Below are 20,861 nucleotides of genomic sequence, written 5' to 3' on the forward strand. Positions count from 1 at the left end.
TCTACGTGGGTCTGTGGAGGACATTGTTGCCAGATATGATGATACTTTATTGGAAATTTCGTAGTGAGTAATGTAGTAGAAGCAATAGTAAATATTTACTTTTGGTATTAATAAACTTTTTCTAACTTGTATGGTTGTTAGAAAGTTTATACAAAAGCATGTAATAAAGCCTAATTATCAACTTTTGGTGATACCGTATGGCAGGAAATTTTGGAAAGGTTAAATTTTCAAAAAAGAGTGCTTGATTCTAAATTCGAAAAATATTTTTGAAATGTATTTTCTTTACCATGCCACACCTTAGATAATTAATTAACTAGAAGGGTTCACGAACTCCGCACGCTGCTTAATTGCAGGGAGCTAGCAATGGTTGCGTTGATCACATACAGTAGAATATGCTGCTTTGTTTATTCAGTTAAGCATACATGCCCATCTAACTTTGATAGAATCGCACCTCTTCCTCCTTCGTACCTTGTTTGGTCTTAATGTTGCAGGTAGAGTCATGACTAGTTGGCTTTCTTAGCCCTTCCAGCTGTTTTCACTCAGGCTGGCTACTCAAGCTAGGATTACGATTTTCTCTTATAGGCTTCAACACTTGTGGTGTCACTCATGAAGTTCGATCATGTTTACCTTCCTGCACTGAGTGGCCAATTCCTATACAGCTATACTAATCGTGGTCTAGCTATAGCTAGCTAACTGTAGAAAACAAACAAACAATCGAACTTTGTTTATACTTTCCTTGATTATCACTTCTAAGATGTAATATTAGTGAAAATTTTCCGCTATATGGTAACACTGACATGTTTTTGTTTGTTTGGAATTCGAAGAGTTATTAATAGGACGTAACTACCCTTTACTATGATAATAGGATTTATTGGTTACACATTGGAGTGGATGATGAGGTGGAACAAGATGAACAATCAGAAGAAAGAAGACTTAATAATTGGATTTAATTTATTTGTATACGTGGACATTGCAATGTTTATTGTATTCAATGCCAAATGAAAGATGCCAAATGGAATCACAAGAGATACATGTACCACTGTTGATTTGTGCATACATGCTTTCTGGGGGACTGTTTCAAATCAGTAGCAATCTAATCATGAGTTCAAAATGATGCCTACATTTTGACAAATTCTGTTGCCAAAGTGACAAATTCAAACTTAAGATAATCTTTCTGCATTATCAGTAAGTATGATAGGATGGATGTTGAATCACTAAGAGTTGTGATTTTCTGCCAAACTGTTAAACAATAACCAGATCTGTATCCATAAAGACATCTTGGTAGTATCTTCTTTTATTATTCACTCTTGGTAGTATGTAAAGTGTATGTAACCTAAAATGTCACAAATAGTTTATGCAGTCATAGAGCCTGAAATTATGGTCAGGCGTCTGCTATTTTCTGACCATTTCTGGCATGTCTGAACAAGTTTTTGTACAGCACTATTGAGTATGTGACCACATAACAGGATTTGTCAGATCATATTTTTTAAACATAGTTTCAGGCCCTATGTAGTCAGCAATAAAAATGGAACACAAAGGTAGTTCATTGTAATGCTTACAGTATGCCTAAAGGCACTTGTGACGTCTAACTGAAATAATCAACCCCATTGCCTTAGCCGTATTCAATTATGCTTGTCTGAAAGCATGAGGGAGTTAGTCATTTATTCCACCAAATTTATTAGTAACTTGTTTTGGTTGCACTAAAGGTAATTTGGGCTCATTAATCAATACTACCGAGGCACTGTAAAGGTATTGTAAAGCTGGTTTTGGGTCAACAATAGTTTTCACGAGAAAGTGCATGATCCCTACTATACAGTATGGTATAATATTACATTTGTCTATTGTATGTATAGCTGCACTGAGCCATCATGGTATTACAAATCATATTAGCTGCATCTAGAGTCTATCTACCTTGGGTGTTGCTACCCTTTACCATGACAATAGGCTTTATTGGCTACACACTGGAATGGAAGATTAGAGGGAACAAGGTCACTGAGGCACCTAAAAGCATAGCTGAGCAACGGGAAGAAAGAAGACTTAGAGAATTAAAAGACTGAGTGTAATTCATATAATTATGCTGTAATTTTTTAATTCCAAACCAAATTGGGAGAGACAATTTAATATTGATATTACTACATAATTGTAATTTTTAAACAGGGGTCCACTCAGTAACCAAATACTGATTTTCAGTGGAGCCCTGTGAGCAAAAGAAGAAGAGTACAAAACACAAATACAACTATAGATACAACACCAAAAATGATTATGCATGCAGACACACAAAGCTGATACAAAGAAATAATACTTAGCTAATATTAATGCCAATAAAACTTTTTGAAAGAAGAAAGAGAAGTAGCCTCCACAATGGTCGATTGTAGATTATCCCACAAAACACACTCCCGATAATAAAATGACCTTTTCCCAAAATTGGTATACACCCTGGGAACATGATAAAGAGGTGATTGATTGGTATTACGGCCAACATGATCAGTTACGTCTTTAGAGTATCGAAAAATATCTTGTAAATATGATGGAGAATATTTGTGCATGAACTTAAAAACTTGAATAGCAGTATGATAACGTCAACACTCTGTTAAAGTAAAGGATAATCTGAAGGTAATAGATGATGGAATTTTCTTAAACTTGGAATGCACTCTTTCCGTCATACTGGTCAATTTAGCAGTAACAGGACACCAAACAACATCACGATAATCAAGCAATGGCATCACAAAAGCAGTACAAAGTACACAGAGTACAGCTTGTGGTAGTGACACATAGCGAAGAATGGAGGCAATTTAATACCTTACTCTAGAGACCATATTAGAGATATGTAATTAAGGTCCAGGATAGTGCAGGGTCAATTATAACTCCTAGGTATCGAACGGAATCTACTTGAGTAAGTAAGACACCTCCAACTGAAACATTGAGTGATTTATTTATACGTGGTTTTACTGCTCAGTGTGTAGCTAGCTATATACTATCTACCAGCAGTGGCGTAGCCAGGAAAAATTTTTTACCGAGGCTAAGTCTATACATTGACCTAATGGAGAGGGTCTGCTCCTGACTCAACTGATTCACAAATACTTTCAAGTATGGGTAATATAACATTTGCAGGTTGACTATCTGGTTGGATGGAAGAAAGTGTTTCAGAAGACTCTGAGCATTTTTCTACATGTCACAAATAATGCTCCAGCTTAGTTAATGCTACACTAACAGTATACCATGCTTCAATTAGTAGATTGCATGCATTCAACACAACTTACTTCGGTTAAGTGGTCACTGGTCAGGCCATCCATGGACTGCAATGGAGGTCATAGTCATGCACACTATACTTTTTACTGATCTGATGTGATATTTAAGTCAGAGATTCTCTTTCATGTGATGCTCAACTGCATGTGCTAAGCATGTCAAGCTAGGGAGTCTAGGGGCATGCTCCTCCAAGAAAATTTTGAAAATATATGCTTTGAAATGGCATGTGGAAGCTTTTTTGATTGTAACTGCTAATGCATGATGTGTATGATCAATTAGCTCAATGCAATGCCATGTAGTTGACTTATTGGAACTTTTGAAAAGTAATGTAAAGACAATTAACATAAATGTAAATGATCAGGAGTTTAGACCAAGCAGTTTAATGAGCAAATGGTGGCACTATCTGCACTCACATTATTATTTGAAAAAAAGTGTAATGAGAACAGTGGCTATAATTTATACTGAATGCTTTATTAGAGTATAATACGGTGACTGCTCTATTAGGGTATCTCGATCTTTTTACAAATTCGAATAGCTGAAAAGTGGTCCAGCACCGTGTCACCATGGGCTCCAGCCCTGCTTTTACTACAGCCATTATGTGTGGTACAGTAATGCTGTCTAGTAACGTTTGGGTAGAAAATCCGGGGTGCCAAAACTCAGGTCTGTTCAGCCTGTTGTTGAGCGTTTTTACCTCGATTTTTACCGAGGCAACTGCCTCGGTTGCCTCAATGGTAGCTACGCCACTGACCAGAGATACTGCACACTTGTAGTGCCTTGCTGCTTGTCAAACTGTACGTGCACTGAACTATTAGTCTCGTACCCAGACCTCCCCCCACCCAAACACAAAAGGCGGTCTAGGCCGAGGTCACAGTCTAGGCACAAGACTACTGACAGTGTTGCCAGATGATTTGCTCCAAATGTTCATGTGAAAAAATAAATTTGTTAATAAAAAGTTCATAAATCCATACTCACTTTCCAAAAACTAGCCCCCACCAGGGGCGGATCCAGAGTCTGGAAAGAGGGGGGGCACCTTGCTGAAAAAAAGTTGAAGAGCAAAAAAAAAAAAAAAAAAGGTCGCAACAGTAATAGCTAGTTATCCTTTTATTAGCTACCAAATATATTATATCACGTATGTTATGTAAAATAAAATCCTATTTATAGCTTCATAAATAAGCTGCACTGCCTCATGAACATTGTGACTGCTTTATTAGAGTAATTGACTGCTCTATTAGAGTATCTCGATCTTGTATGCAATTTCTTGAAGGGGGGGGGGAATCCTGGATCCGCCATTGTCCACATTATAAATAGGTGGATCTTGGTTAGTAGGGCATTGAAGAGCAAAACAGAAAAAAAAATTGCCAAAAGTTCTTCATAGGTGAATGAATTTGACAAAACAAGGCTTCCACACACATCCACTTTTATGACTTTGAAGTACCATAACTCAGTGTAGGAAAATGCCATTAGTCTCAAATTTTGACCTGGTATCGGTAGCTATACTATGCTATGGAAAGACTTTGTGAAAATTTCAGGCCAATAGCTTGCCGAGTAGTCAAAGTTACAGCTGGTTAAATTCAGGAAATTGGATGTGTGTTTCCGGAAGCCTTGTTTTGTCAAATTCGGTCACAATAATTAGGTTCACAAACATGGCAACACTGACTACCAAGACAAAATCACGAGATCCGAGAGTTCACGTGATCAAACATAGAGAGAGGGTGCTGACAATCTGGACCTCGATCTGGACTAACACAACACGTATACAGCGGCCATTGGCAGTGGCAAGCCTTGTTAGTTGTCATGTTCTTTCTTTAACTGAATAATGTTCATGTGGGTACTGGCAGATATGATCCTCAGCGAGGCAGCCAGGAATCTACCGTACGTTTCCACTGATGCGGCATTCGCACCCAGGCCTGACTATCTATAGTTTCTCTTCAACTGTCTATGGAAAATTATCTTCGTGGAAAATCGAGTAAGCCGTAAGGACTTTGTATCTAGCTGAATAAGTCACTCTCTTGTGTAGGAGCGGATCTAGGGGGTGGGCTTTGGGGGCTGAAACCCCCCCTTCAGTTTTAGGCTTTACTTGATCAATATGTTGAGGATTATAATGAAATTTTGTCTTAGCATATTTATATGATCACTAATAATACAAATACTCATAAACCCACCTTAGGCCCCTATTTGGTGATTATTAGTTTCTCATCCACCGCCCGCATCCTTCTTAAGCTACCGCATGGAAAGCTATTATTTACTCTGTGCATGCTCAGAAGAACACGTGATACCAAACTGTTATAAATTTTTGTTGATCAATGCTACAATGCGCTATATATTGCCAGGAGAACTGTTGTTTTCCTTAGTAATCATGCTCTATGACTTCATCCAAGCAGGCTTTCAGTTGGCTGTCGAAAAACAGTTGGCGATCACGAAAAGTAGAATCAGCTGGTGAAGGAATGTTTGTAGTAAGAAAGAAAGACAATTTGGACAAGGTCTGTACATCAGTGTGTTAATATTATAAAATAATGGCATAATGGTAATACCCTCCCGCCCGCATCATAATAATTAGAAAGGCTGGATGAGAAACTAATAATCACCGAACAGGGGCCTTATAAACATCTTTCCAAGTATTATTAGTGGATTTATGCTAAAGGTTGACCGAGGTACAAGATCGAGATACTCTAATAGAACAGTCACCTAACTACTCTAATAGAACATTTAGTGTAAGCATAAAAGTTGGTTCTGTTATGGAATTTTTCCAAATCTCCCTGCGCCTATAGTGCATTGGTCTGTTTAAAAGGCATGTTCATCTACTTGTGTAGTTATTACCGGTACTGGTATACTTAATTCAGGTACACAATTTCCAATGAAATGCTCTCAGATTCAATCTCGTATCATTCAAATTTCAAAATTTTCTAGTTTCAACATTATTCTATCATGCATGCAATTGTGAGAGGGTGCATCATGTGCTTGGTTATCTGAACCTACCCAAAACCTTTCCATTAGCAAATGCTACAGAGAGCCATGTATATCTAAAGGCAGTATGTAAATATCTACAGGCAGAAATATACATTTTATGTGGAAATGTCTCCAAATTGCAGTATTTTAGCATCTACTTTTCAAAAATTTCCTGTGGGGGCATGCCCCCAGACCCCCCTAGTTCCAGCAACACACCTCCATCCAAGAGATTAGTACCTTGAGTTGGCCCCCCCCCTTATAAATCCTAGATCCGCCCCTGCTATATGGACACAAATGCATGAAGCAAGGGGGTGTCACGTAGGTACACACTGTAGGTAGATCTGCGACCGCAGTCAAAGTCTTGATTGGCGAGACCTGTGACTAAGGGCCTTTTTCGATCTTTGACCGGTGACTTAGTGACGATATTTCAGTACTTTTCGATTGTGAGTTGTAAATTTTACTGTTGACTTGACATGATTTTGGTGGCCTTGACCTTTGACTTGGACTTTTACCGCAGTCGCAGATCTACCTACAGTGAGTGCTTGCATATGTGTCACCCCCTTGCGAAGTGAACAAGGAGAAATCATCCTGATCACTTGGCAAACTCCTGTTTAAGTACTCATCAGATGGCTACAGGACCAAGGTTGCCCATGGATTTTTTCTCCTTTTTGCAACATTTCAAACATACTTCAGCCATGACAAATTAATATTATGTTTCACGGATGCAGTGGGTCAATGTTTTGGCAAACCCAAAATAAACGTAAATCACGTAATCACGTGATCTCTTGAAAAGAGTGCTAATATGGCTGTAAGACTCTTTAAAATATTTAACATTGTGCAAGCAATAACAGGTGTAGTTGCAAAGAGGAAGGATATGGAGCTCCATCACTTTATTTCAGAAGGACTTTATAGCTTTTGCACCTGTCAAGATAGAGATACTCTAATAGAGCAGTCATAACTCTAGTCAGTTGCAACTGAAATGATTTACCTTTTAATTTATTTTTTGACCTGCCGGGCCACTACTAGAGGGCAAACAATCCGTGAAACATATGATTAATTTGGTATGACCTTTAGGCTGAATGTGTTCTATCAAATTGTTTATGGACTAATTGGTATATTCGTTCCTAGCTGCTAACTGTTTTCTCCTCTGTGTCCATGTTTCCATGGTAACAGATAGCATTAAAGGGTCTACAATTATCCCCACAGCCTGTTTAAAGATGGTCATCGCTGATAGGGATTTATGCTAGCTTGCATATGAAAAGAGAGACTCTGTACTGTTGATCATTATTATTAGGAAGTGGATATAGTGCTGGCACCGGTTATGAACGTGAATGACTATTTTACCGGCACTAGTCCATCATTTAACTGGACTATCAAATACACTAGTTATATTGAGACAAGCTAGGGTTGGCAAACGTACAGTATACCCTGAGTATTCGACTTTAAGGATTCCCCAAGTATTCGACTTTAGGGCATGTGACCAGTATTCTTTCGGTCTTGTACTTTAGGGCACGTGACAAGTAGTTAGTTAGGGTTAGGGTCAGGTTCAGCTTCAGCTTTGGTTTCTTTTTCACTTTTGTTATATATAGAAGTAACTTCAGTTGGACATTTATAAAGTAGAAACTAAGGGAGGTGGGTAACTGCAGCACCAGTGGTAGAGTGGTTATGAGTATGGACTATGAGTACGGAGGCTTGGGTTCAAACCCCAACTCAGTCACCTTTTTTGCTTTCTTAGGTTTTTTGTCTAAGTTTTTTTTTTAATGCATGTGACTGCTGGCACTACATAACCTGCCTTATTATATTGTACAATGAGCCTTATCCGAAATTACATCACAGACATAAAAATGGCTGCTGTAATGTGGGGACGTTCATAAAACTTGTATGGGTGACTATTTTGAATGGGAATATCTCAGTCAAGATGGAAAATATCGAGCTCTAACCAGCAGGTATGGTTGTAAAATAGCTGAAAGAATAGGAATCTAGCATTTTTTTGAAAATCAATTGAAAATCGCTTTTACGCACTGATTGTATTGTCTTATAGACATACCCACTAGTTAGAGTTCAATATCTTCCTTCTTGGCTGAGATATCTCCGTTCAAAAATTTCTTCCCATATAGTCGCCCATACAAATTTTACGAACGTCCCCACACTACGGCGGCCATTTTAAATTTGTGATGTAATTTCGGATAAGGTTCATTGTATAACCTCATATCAATGAGTGTTCACACAAAAACAGCCAAGTTGTATAAAAGGGTGTGGCCGTCAAAAATCCCGGATGGAAAAGGTTGTGAAATCAAAGGTGGTGGCCATGAAATGGCTGCAATGATGTGGATGATCAGAACACACAATAGTGTGTCCTGCAGCCAAGTACAGGTAGTGCAGATGCACGACAGTCAAGTGTGTATTTTATAGGAATCAAGGAAACATTGTTTTCATGCATTCATAGTTCAATAGTGCCTAAACGGAAATTAATCAGCTTTGCTGTGGAAACTCTCTCAGGGTTCTATTCCAAATTTGAGCTGAATCTGCCCAGATATGTGCCTTCAAAGTTCATCTTATTTTCTTCGTTTTTTTTCTTTCTTAATCTTACATAAATTTTCTTTTTGCATGCTTTAGAAAATTGCAATAACTTGTGCATGCTTTAGTCGATTGACTTCAAATTTGGAGGGCAGTAAGAGCATAATACAGCATGCAATTTTCATACTTATTGAACTGAGAATAATGTAATTATGCGCGATTTTGAAATTTACAGAAACAATTTGTTGTCACGTAATCTGCTTGATGAAATAACTTGAAAATCGGTCTGTAGATGAAACTATTATCGTAGTGCAAACCTTTTGTGGTTTGAAAGTAACAAAAGGTTTGAAAGTACTGAGAGTATTAGCTGAGGAGGTATAAAGCAAAACCAAACATGTGAAAAAAGTGCAATCAAGATACTCTAATAGAACAGTCACTGAGAAGTAAAAACGTGCAAAAAATTGTTGGAATAAATTTCTCCAGGGTTCAAACCAGGGACCTCCACACCTATATACCCAAGCCCTTCACTGCTGTCATTTGCTCATCTCACTTACTTTCTACCTTATAAATGAAGGTTCTGGTTTAGTACACTAGAATGATAACTTGTAGATCTGTCAGTGGAAATTCTAGAACATTCTATATCCGTTGTATTGAATTGCTCAGAAAAATGTGTGTTCTATTATAGTACTGCGAAATTTATGAAAATAGTGTGTTGTGTGGCCAAATACAGCCAGTATGGGCGGGTGACATACTCACCAGAAAACGCCGTTTTCATGTATCTGTTGCAGCTCTTGCAGGCATTACCCTTCGATATGTAACAGCTAATAATGAGGATGGAGCTTGTGTAGACATTTCTGCTTCAGGATTCTGGGGAGGTAAACATCAGAAGACATTTTTTGGTGTCAAATGCTGTTAATAATGCACCTTCATATGTGACCTAATTTTAGAAAACCGTCGATATACGCACAATTTTCAAAGTGCATTTTATTTGTTCTTTGTTTTCTTCAGGGACAGAGGAATGGACTAGCTAAGTTTCAGCTTCATAAGTTAAGCAGCATTGGAAATACAGTACTAGACAGCCGGACAAACAAATAAATTGATAAGTACAGAACCTATTGAGAAAAGAATCTACAGGCGCATACATAAACCATCATAATTTACTGATAAAACAGCGTACGGAATTGAAACTTTGCTCATTGTGTTTGCCATGAATTTGTGCATCCACCAAGGTATAGTTTTTGTCCCAGGCATTCTTCTATGTTCGAGAAGGAAGGCAAATTCATTGAAAAACGATTGTCGGTAAATTCTTTCGTCACCGCAATGTAAACAAATGCCTCTAACTTTGAACTCCTTTCGTGTATGGAGATGAAACAAAGATTTTTGTACTGCCTATGAAACAAAGATTTTTGTACTGCCTATGAAACAAAGATTTTTGTACTCCCTATGAACAGGCGAACACGATGATGCCCAGGATGTATCCATTGGAGGCTTAATTCGCCCACCAGTGAGGCGATAGAAACATGCATAATTTTTTTTCTGGAGCTTGCATTTTTTACTCATAGTTTTTAAGTACTGTTGTGTGTATATCGACGGTTTTCCAAAATTCGGTCACATATCGTGGTACCCAATTATCTTCACTTAATTGACGTTTTGAATGTGAGAAACAATGGAAGTATGAACTATGTATTAGGGAAACTGAGATGGGTTCTTTTACCTCACTTGTTTTTTCAAGATTAAGGGGTGGTATGGGTCATGCTACTGTGGCTGTATTTTACAGAAAACATGCTTTCCTTGTCTCTCTTCAGAAGGAGTTGTCATATAGTTCTGTGATGTCATGACTACATTGCAGAATTTTGTTACGCTCCACTGTTATGTCTTTGAGAGGAGCTAGATCACATCAGGGCTGTCCACTTTCACTAGGAGCACTTGACCTTGCACTAACTGAGGGTCAGGTGGCTCCAGCTCATTGGTTGAAAATTTAGAAAAAAATCTGATATTAGCACCTTTAGTGCTAGGGGTGGTGGCAAGGGGTGCTGCTAACCCCGGGAATAATAATAATTAAAAAGAAGTTCTTCTATCTGTAGCTCTATAGTGCTTGAACAGTATAATTATCCATTTCTGCTGTGGAAGCTTCCTCAGGGTAGGGAATCTCCCATTCCTCAAATCTGCCCAGCTATCATTAGCCTGCAAAATTCGTCTTATTTCAGTTCTTCATATAGCCATGCAGTCTTCGACGATTCCTGTAGTAAAGGGAAAGAGTTAAAAGGAATTATCAAGGCGTGGCTTTGGAACTTGCAATTACCAAAAGAGGTGATATCTGCACAAAGAAACAGCCAAGCTGTGAAAAAAGGTGTAGTCTTAAAAAGCCTGGGTGTAAAAAAGTTGTGAAATCAAAGCTGGCAGCCAACAAATGGCTGCAATGATGTTAATGCTAATAGTGGTTGTGTGCATTGTTAAAGTTTATTAGTATTAACACCATTTGCTGGCCGCCACCTTTCATTCTTCCACCTAGGCTTTTTGAAGGCCACATCCTTTTTATACAGCATGGCTGTTTTTACGTGGATTTCACTTTTAAATTTTAAATATATACCCAAAGACAACCATAAACTGGCTTTGAGGTTTGTGTTTATACAAATCATTGTTCTTCTTATCTAAAGACGAAGATGATACAGTATAAGACAAACTAGTGCTCTATACCAATACAGAAAAATACTTACTGATCCGATACCAAAGCCAATTTATACTGATATAATCAGTGTTGGGCAAGTTACTTTTTATTAAAAAGGTAACTAGTTACATATTACATATTACTTGCAACTGAACTATTTAGTTACAGTTACATATTACCCATAAAATAAAGTAGCTATAATAATATTACATATTATATTACTTTGTGTCCACAGCTTTAAGCTGTCACGTGTGAAACTACCACCTTATCACATGACATGATTGTGTTGTTGTACAATGTGCAAATCTTGGTTATAAGTAAGAAGCTGGTGAATAAGCTTCATTCAGTAGGCTTCATTACTTCGTTGTGGCTAGGCGTTACTCAGTGGATTACTAACAAGATTAGTAACTTCGTTACTTGTAGTAATAATATTATGTAATATTAGATTCGTTACAGTATAGGTAACCCGTTACATTTGTAAGTAAAGTAACTTGAGTTATATTACCTGTTTTTACAACGTATTTCGTTATAATTATTACTTAGTTACCACAAAAGTAATAATATTACGTAACGCGCTACATAAGTAACGCGTTACTCCCAACACTGGATATAATTTTGTGCTTGTTTGTTCATGGCTATACAAAGTTGTAATATATATGTAGTGCCTGTATTTATTTGCAATAGTGTTTTAAATTCCTTCCAAATTAGGTATCTATTAAGATTTTGCTGTGACTGTTCTATTAGAGTCTCAACCTTTCATGTAAAATGTGATAAGTTGTAGTTGCTCAATTTTTACAAAGTAAATCCTGCACCTTTTATGCTAGAATACAATTTGCTGCCAAGTTTTATTAGCATAGCACTTATTATGATGATTATGATGATGACAATTGGCACAAGTAGGACTTAATAGTAGTGTACTATCCCGCTGATCTGTACCAAAATGGCTATAGTATTGGCTTTGATTCAATGGAATTACTAGAGAAGTTGTAATAGTATTATTGTATTACAGAGTTTATTACACAATTTTTTGTTCTATAACTATCTAGATTTTCCATTGGTAGATCTATGAAATTATGAATTTTTACTATTGAGTAGATTTTAGCTAGAATTTTCATTTATAAAGTAGAAATTAACTTAAGTGAGGTTATCAGCTGTGATAGCAGTGGTTAAGGATTTGGGTGTTCAGTATGGAGGTCCCTGGTTCAAACGTTGGTAAGTTTTTTCGACATTTTTCATGTACCTTTTTACCCCACAATGACTGTTCTATTAGAGTATTTCGACCCCATGATTTACAGTTGTTTGGTTTTTGCTTTGTAACTCTAATGTGATTTCTTTTAAGGTTTAAGCTATGATGGTTAACCTATTTACATACCGATTTTTAAGTTGTTCCCATAAGCTATAGGTGTGACAAGTCGACCTTTTTTAATGGAAATAATTGTCCATAGCTCTATGATTATTAATCAGATTTGCACCAAACTTGGTATATGATTGTGTTATTAAAAGTGTACCAAAGCTCAAGAAAGTCGAGCTATGCATTACTATTTTATTGTAAAGTGTGTGAAAATAATACTAGATGAATTAAAAATTGGAAATTTTAAAATAGTAGGGATTGCTGAAAAAAAGCCACGAAACAAGAAGGGATCGCTGGGGTGGTAATATAAACCGCAAATCCCTATTTTGACTCTCTGTCATAAATCTTTACTTACATGCTCTGTCATCTTGACATAAAGTAGAAACAGTAGGACCCTAAACTGAACCTTATACATTTACAGGATTAGAACAGCCTTCCCCCAAAAATGACCTGCTGCGTACGATGTGATAAAAAGGATTGAATCCGTAGTAGAATGAAGTTCCTAATACCATAATGTTTGAGCTTTAATGATTACATGACCCTTTAAAAATTGCATGACGCATGCATAGTTTTAAAACACAAGATGTAAACTTTTTTTATTTTACAAGTAACTATCTTGTATAGGCTGGAAATACCCATAGTAACATTCCAGGTGAGTTGAAACTGACATCCTTTACTACTGCATCTGTTCCCATGAAGGAGTGCATTTGAAGTGTATTAAAGCAATGCATGCATGCTTCACACACTTTTTGAAGTGTCTTGTAACCAACTGTGATATTCAAACAATCCACTATTAATACAAGATCACAGATACAAATAAAAATACATATCATAGGAAGCTAAGATTTTTCTACCACAGAGGTTTAAAATTTCTGTTGTCACTTATGCAAACAAATTTTAAATTAAGTAAGCAGTAATCGTCATAGATAATAGCATTCTTTGCTTTAGTTCCCATTCAATTTTCAGTGCCTTTCATACTTAATTGTATAGCTTTCAATTTACACAAGAAGCTATATCACCATAAGATGCCTAAGTTCTGCTCTTATATACATGCGAGGGACACGTGTGCAGATTATGAACCACTTAAAATGGAGATGTAAAAGCAGCCTATGTGGTGATATTCTCTTCCTTGTAAATATTAAAGCTGAAGATCCTTCATACTACTATCACGTGCACCTTGTAGAAAGTGTGTACTCCTATACAGTATTGAGTTGGGACAGTCTATGTACAGTGTATATATCAAGATTGCCATACAGAATGTGTGAACATCTCTGCTGGAAGTGAAAACTTTGGTTAAAAATTATTAGCAAATTGCAGTGTACATAATAAGAACCTGCCAATTATATGGTAAGATTTGATGTCAAGGGTAGTGTGTTACATCATATTCACAACTATATACTGAGTGCTATGGCTAATGTTATTGTTATAGCCTCTTTATGTAAGTAGTTGCTTAGCTTTAATAAGATGGCAAACCAATGATTGTAATATCTAACAGTGCAACAAAGCAAGCGCTTGGTTGAAGGCATAGTCATCCAGTAGTAATTATGTTAAGTCAAAACAAAATGAAATTCTGCAAAAGCACATTGGAAGAACTTTGGGTTGCTCTGAATGCACATTTGAAAATACAAATCAGTTACATGTAATAGTTAAGTACCATATCATGCACTTTTAACTTTCTGTAGTTGTTGCAAGTAACTCTTTATCTTGTATGCATAGTTAGAGTGCATGGGCAATATGCTTGGGCAATATTGCCCAGTACAATTCTAGTACGCCTGAGCAATATCTTCGTTATCATCCTTGTACTAGGATACAACTGTAACCTATTCATATTAAACCGTTTGGCACAAAGGATTGTGAGAGCATTCATCATACTTTTAACTTCTACATACAGTTATGGCAAGTGACACTTTATTTTGTATGCATAGTTAGAGCACATGGGTGACATGTTTGGGCAATATTTCCCAGTACGATATAAGATATTGCCCAGTGTGCTTGGGCAATATCTTAGTTGTCACCCTTGTACTAGGATACAACTATAACCTACTGGCTATTGTGTTAATGATATTAAAATGTATGTCACAGAACATTGTGACCTGTGAGGGAGCATCATTGCATTTCAGTGTTCAGTGTTAAATAAAATAAAATGTGTTTGTGAAACTACAAGTCTTTTAGATATCTAGATTCCTTGTTAATTTATTATAGCTAGTATACATAAAGTACATACATGCATTTTTTGTAGGAAACAGCATTCCTAATGAACGAGATGTTAACAATAATATTGTTCCAAACTGTGCCTCAAGGTGGAGAGAGTTAGGAGTAGTTCTAGGTTTGACATCATCACAACTTGACATAATCAGTGTTGACCACCCTAACAGTTGTGAAGAGAGATGTAGGGTGATGTTAAGAAAATGGCTGCGTTTGGATCCTTCAGCCACTTGGAATAAATTGGCTGATGCTGTAAGCACCACCCATTCCTTGACTAATAGTGCTACAGAAGGTAGGTGTGTGAAATATATTATATGTATATGTAGAGGAGCACTATTGTCCATAGCTCCCTGCATTTTGTCATCATATAATTTATCTAGAAACTAATTAAAAGATATTTCAGGAATGTCTGTCATTTTACTGTGTACACTAGACTTTGTTTTGAAATATTGTGGCACTGATGTTGCTCTACATGATATACATATTGTTGTTATTCTACCCATGTATTAAGTATACATTGCTTATTCTGTTGAGGAGCATAATGTGAGTTGTTGTCATTACGCATATGTTTTATCCCAAGTGTTGTTAACATATGGGTATTTGATCTAGATATATCTTCAATTAATGCAGCAGTTTATGCATAACAGGATAGTAAAACAAATTTAAATGTTGCTTTAGTTCCTGAGTATACACTGCACACTTTTATCCTACACTATACCCATTCTGTAAAATCCTAAATTTTCAGCTTTGGTCCAGCATGCATGGTAGCTACAGCGATGGGGTATAGGGACATGCTTCCTCATGGAGAATTCATGGCAAGATTGAGTCCAAAGGCACAATAATCACAATAGCAGGAAACAAGGTATCTAACTACTCTTTTAGAATATTTGAATGCTCTATTAAGGTATCTCAATGTTTTTACATAGATTATAACAGCAGCATGTAGCACTGTAGGTTGAGAAAGTTTCTAATAGTCACAAAGTTACATTTGAGGTAGCCTATTCAATGTCATTGCAGCTTGTATTGCACTATCATGTCTATGAAATGCATAGCAAAATTGTGTAACAAAATTTTGCGATAAAGATACTTTGTAGTCTTAGATTATAGTGGTATTCAAATATGAACAAGAGCAGAGGCAGTACCATGCACTGGTCTGGTTAACCTGACCACTTTGTGAGACTTAATTGGTGTGTTGATTTATACCGCACATCCAGAAATGTTTGTGGGAAATGTGTTTTTGTGGTTGGTACACTGTAGTTACCCACCATTTGGGTACTTCATTTAGTGTCTGTTGAATGATAGCTACGTTTGCAGGAGAGGGAGGGAGGCAGGGGAAGAGGGGAGGGAAGGAGGGGAGAGATGCTATTATGTGTCTTAAATTTTTATAGTCAGTCTAACTGTGAAATTGCATGTGAAACAAAATTATGCTGAAATTTAAATTGGAATGCTAGTTGTAGGTGTTGAATAGCAATCTAAACTATGTCATTATTGTGTGACACACAGTGTAACTGGTTTTTTTATGTTCTATAGTGACAACAGTCTCCCTGTTGTCCTGTCATGTGAAAGGAGTCTACATACAAACAAGGTTTGATATTGGGGAGGATACTTGGCCTCCTGAACAACCTAAAGATTTTACTCCAGTAGTGTTAATGTACTACGAAGAACAGCCTACATTAGAACATGCTACAGCAATTACTGAAGCACTTCACACTGGGGATATTACTCATGTCATATCTGTTGATAATGGTCAACTACTTCCACAACCTTTCGCAGTGGATAATTATCACGTTTTGAGAGAGATCCATAAAACTAGCAAAGTAACAAGAAATGTGGCTGATATTTTGGTGTCCCTGGAACTGAGTAGTAGCGGACCACCAACAATCTTAATCGAAGGTGCACCTGGTATTGGTAAGTCAATTCTTATGAAAAACATTGCATATAACTGGGCTAAAGGAGAAATGTTAGTTCAATATGAACTCCTATTGTTGGTCTGTCTCAGGGACCCCAGAATTCATACATTATCTTCCATTGAAGAGCTACTCCAATCTTTTTATGAATACAGGACAGATGCCACTTCCCTGACAGCTTGTGCTAAAATTATTTGTCAAGATAATGGAAAATCCCTTGTTTTACTTTTGGATGGTTATGATGAACTGCCTGAGGATTTGAGAAAAAATAGTTTAATAGCTAGTATACTAAATCGTCAGGTATTACCAGAATGTGGTTTGATTGTGTCCTCTCGTCCTCATGCCTCTCTTGATCTTCACAATAAGGCAACTCATCAGATTGTTATTCTTGGCTTCACTGAAAAGGAACAAGAGCACTTCATTCGGCAATCACTGAATAACCAGCCTCACAAAATATCCCAACTCATCAAGCATCTCCAGCAACATATGATGATCAGCAGCCTATGTTTCACACCATTTTATATGACTGTGCTACTCTTTCTTTACAAGCAAGGAGTTCTTTTGCCAAGCAATACTACAGAATTGTACAGCCTTTTTATTTGTATTACTATCTGCCAAAATCTTGCCAAATATGGTATCACCATGACACAAACTGTCACAGATCTTTGTGATTTTCCAGACCCTTGTGACAAAATTATTGAACAATTGTCTAAACTTTCCCTACATGCATTGAACAACAACCAACTTATTTTCACTTCTGAACAAATTAAAGCTTTCTGCCCACAAATTCAAGACACACCAGCAACAATTAATGGCTTTGGACTTTTGCAAGTTGTGGATCATGTTGGCATTTTTCAAAAAATAAGAACTTTTAATTTCATTCACTTTTCAGTACAAGAATTTCTTGCTGCTTATCGTGTTGCTCATCTTCCACCACAGGAGGAGCTCTGTGTCCTTGAGGAGTATTTCTGGAGTGGTATTCATTATAATATGTTCAATATTTACATTGCACTTACTAAAGGACAAAGTCTTCCATTTAAAAAGTTTCTTTGCAATGGAAATGACACAATTCTCATTGATGATAAATTCTTAGATAAGGATTTTATGAAAGTTCGTCTCTACCAATGCTTCTATGAAGCCCGTGATAAAAGGATGTGTTATATTATTGAGGAAAAATTTTGTAATAAAATTTTATGCTTAGCAGGCACTATGCTGTCACTCAATGTCATACAGGCAATCACAACATCACTGACTTGCTCATCTATAAAGCATTGGAGAGAGCTCCAGTTGAGTAAGTGTTCCATACATGATTCTGGAATTAGATTACTACATCGTAGTCTGAATGGTAGTGGAGTTATTATTGACCAAATATGGTTGTATAATAATGGTCTTACATCATCTTCAGATGGTCTGCTTTGTGATATAGTAAATAACTGTAAAGTGAAGGTTCTGGGCATTAGTGAAAACCAAGGTGTTGGAGAAACAGATAAATTGGTAGCAGAGTTGCTAACACACTCATCCTGTGTGCTAGAGACAATCCACATGAGTTATAACAAGTATTCAACTACCACTTGGGTATTTCAGCTCTTTACTTCTCTAATGACCAATAAATCACTGAAGGTTCTTGTGATTGTGGGTAATAATATTAATGATGAAGGGTGTAGTATTATTAGCAAAGCTTTAACAGTTAATAACACCCTGAGAGCTTTGTACATGTGGGGTAACCCAATCTCAGGAGAAGCCTGCCAAGACATTGTTGGTACTCTTGCGGACAATGATAGATTACAACTGCTAGTGCTCCCAAAGTTTAATGAAGGTGTTACCAAAACAATCCTTTTACTACAAAAAATAGTTAATGAAAAACGAAGTAACAGAGGATGTAATATAAAGATGGAAATTTGCTTTTCAAAATAGGAGCTTTTTATATATCTGCAGTTACAAAGCAAAGAAAGTATTTACAACCAGTAATTTTGTAACCAATGTACATACATATTAATATTGTCTGTACTTTAAGTACTATATATTTTATATAGTGGTGATAACAGAATTATCATGCATGTAATATTAACGTGAAATTTGAGTACCAATCATATCATTGCAACTTTTTGACAAAAGTTGCAATGTTATGATTGGTACTCTGAATCAGGGGCGGTGGAGCAGGCTAAAGAGTGGGGGGGCAGGCCAGCTATAAATTGAAGACCAAAAACAAAAAAGGTCATCACCTGCTCATGATAGCTGCTCTCCACCAACTATATCTATATGTATAATTACACATACGTAGCTAAGTAGCTCGCTACACTGCTCTATTAGAGTATCTCGATCTTTTCTTCCAAAGATTGCCCCATAAAAGTGGGGGGGGATGGCCCCCTGTCTCCACCGCCTATGCTCTGAATGTTATTAAAAATCTTTGATGCAATTGTGGGTGACATGTAAACTAATATTATGGGGAAGAGTGTTCATGTAACAAAATCAAATGGTAATATGTTTTTTGCCAAAATCCTAATAGAACATATACCTAAACACCACCTTAGGAAGCTCCCCCAACAAAAATAAGCATTAGAAGTGAAGTTTTGGTCCACTGGAAAATATGCCAAAAGGAAAAGTACAAGCAATGTTGTTGTGTACCACTGTGTACTTGACTTATTGTGACAAGCATGCATGTATATCAGAAGTCATACTACTGCTGACCTCAGCATGCTATATTCTTCCTTATAGTTGGATTATCAAAGCTGTATATAGTACAAAGTACAATCATTGTAAGGAAACAATACAGCTACTGTACATGGCTACTCAGTGGCGGATCTAGAAATTTTCAGAGAGGGTTTCAGGTTTCACTCAACTTCAGCCTAGCTGTAAGTCGAAGACCAAAAAAAAAGCTCGCCAACTGCTGTTGAACACCGTAATGGCGATTTCAAAGGCAAAAGTATGAAGTTTTTGCCAGTCTATGTATAACTCCTGGTGATTTTATCACTCACATGACGAGTCATAAATAAATTAGGGGCGTGTGCTATTTTCAAAGGCGGTTTCAGCTGAAACCATTACAACCCCCCTGTATCCGCCACTGCTACTATCTTGATATACTGTACATGTTTAATTAGTACTGTGTAATATCAAGCACCATCAGCATATCTTATTATCATGTTAGCTATCCATAAGTGGATTTATAAAAAGTAAACAAACTAGTGTAAAAATAATTTTAAAAACTAAAACATGGGAATAGAGATCGCTGAAGTAAAGAAACAAGAGTCAAACAAGCCAGCATGTTAATCGCACAAAGATCTCTATTTGGACTGAAATACACATTTATATCAGAAGCATTCCCAGTACTTATCTGCCCATGCTTTATACATAGCCACTGCTTTTTCCTTAGTCTATAGCTACCATATCTGTTGAGTCCAAATAGAGATCTCTGTGTGTTTAACATGCTGGCTTGTTTGACTATTGTTTCTTACTATTTTCAGCAATCTCTATTCCTATGTTTTAAAATTATTTTTGTTTATATACACAGAGCTTTGTTCTATTACTCTAATAGAACATATATATACACTGGTTGACAAAATACTTTAATTAAAAGTCATTTTGACATTAGGATAATCAACTAGCTGTTTGGATAATTGTATCAGGTTATCATAAGCATAAAACTAATGTTTTAAACTGTTCATGGTGTATACTTGAAGCTTAGAATTACAATATGTGTATGTGTAGGTACTCTGTACAAAGTAAGTTAATGTCCTAAAGCAATCATGCTTATGAATGCTAAGAAATACAAGTGCCAAATTTGATTGTTGGTGAAAAAGTGATATTTATAAAAAAAAAAAGAGAATGTAGTAGTTCCATTTTAGAAACATGAGGACCTATGGTGTTCCACCCCTAGTTAGTATCCAATCATAGTATATTTACGGATAAAGCCTGTTTAGGAATAACTGACTCTATTCACTGTCCCACATGCCACTATATTCACTCAATACAGAACTGTGCATGGTCACATAAACTGTTCTATATGGAGAATATATACAACACT

At 36.6% G+C, this 20,861-nt stretch overlaps 1 protein-coding gene across 1 annotated transcript; it reads left to right on the forward strand.

Moving 5' to 3' along the window:
• The first annotated feature begins 4,940 nt into the window (after positions 1 to 4,940).
• On the forward strand, positions 4,941 to 18,904 carry LOC136268753 (NACHT, LRR and PYD domains-containing protein 12-like). Its single transcript, XM_066064217.1, has 4 exons — positions 4,941 to 5,030; positions 5,085 to 5,212; positions 14,968 to 15,225; positions 16,464 to 18,904. Exons 2-4 carry the CDS (start codon positions 5,185 to 5,187, stop codon positions 18,752 to 18,754), a joined length of 2,577 nt encoding a protein of 858 aa, XP_065920289.1. The 5' UTR covers positions 4,941 to 5,030; positions 5,085 to 5,184; the 3' UTR covers positions 18,755 to 18,904.
• Positions 18,905 to 20,861: the final 1,957 nt, after the last annotated feature.

Source organism: Dysidea avara, chromosome 10 (assembly GCF_963678975.1).
Source record: "Dysidea avara chromosome 10, odDysAvar1.4, whole genome shotgun sequence".
Lineage (NCBI taxonomy): Eukaryota > Metazoa > Porifera > Demospongiae > Dictyoceratida > Dysideidae > Dysidea > Dysidea avara.

Coding starts and splice junctions, on each gene's coding strand:
- LOC136268753 (XM_066064217.1), top strand. CDS start 5,185: ATGGAAAATTATCTTCGTGGAAAATCGA. Junction 5,213..14,967: donor TTATCTTCGTGGAAAATCGA/GTAAGCCGTAAG, acceptor CATTTTTTGTAG/GAAACAGCATTCCTAATGAA. Junction 15,226..16,463: donor GACTAATAGTGCTACAGAAG/GTAGGTGTGTGA, acceptor TATGTTCTATAG/TGACAACAGTCTCCCTGTTG.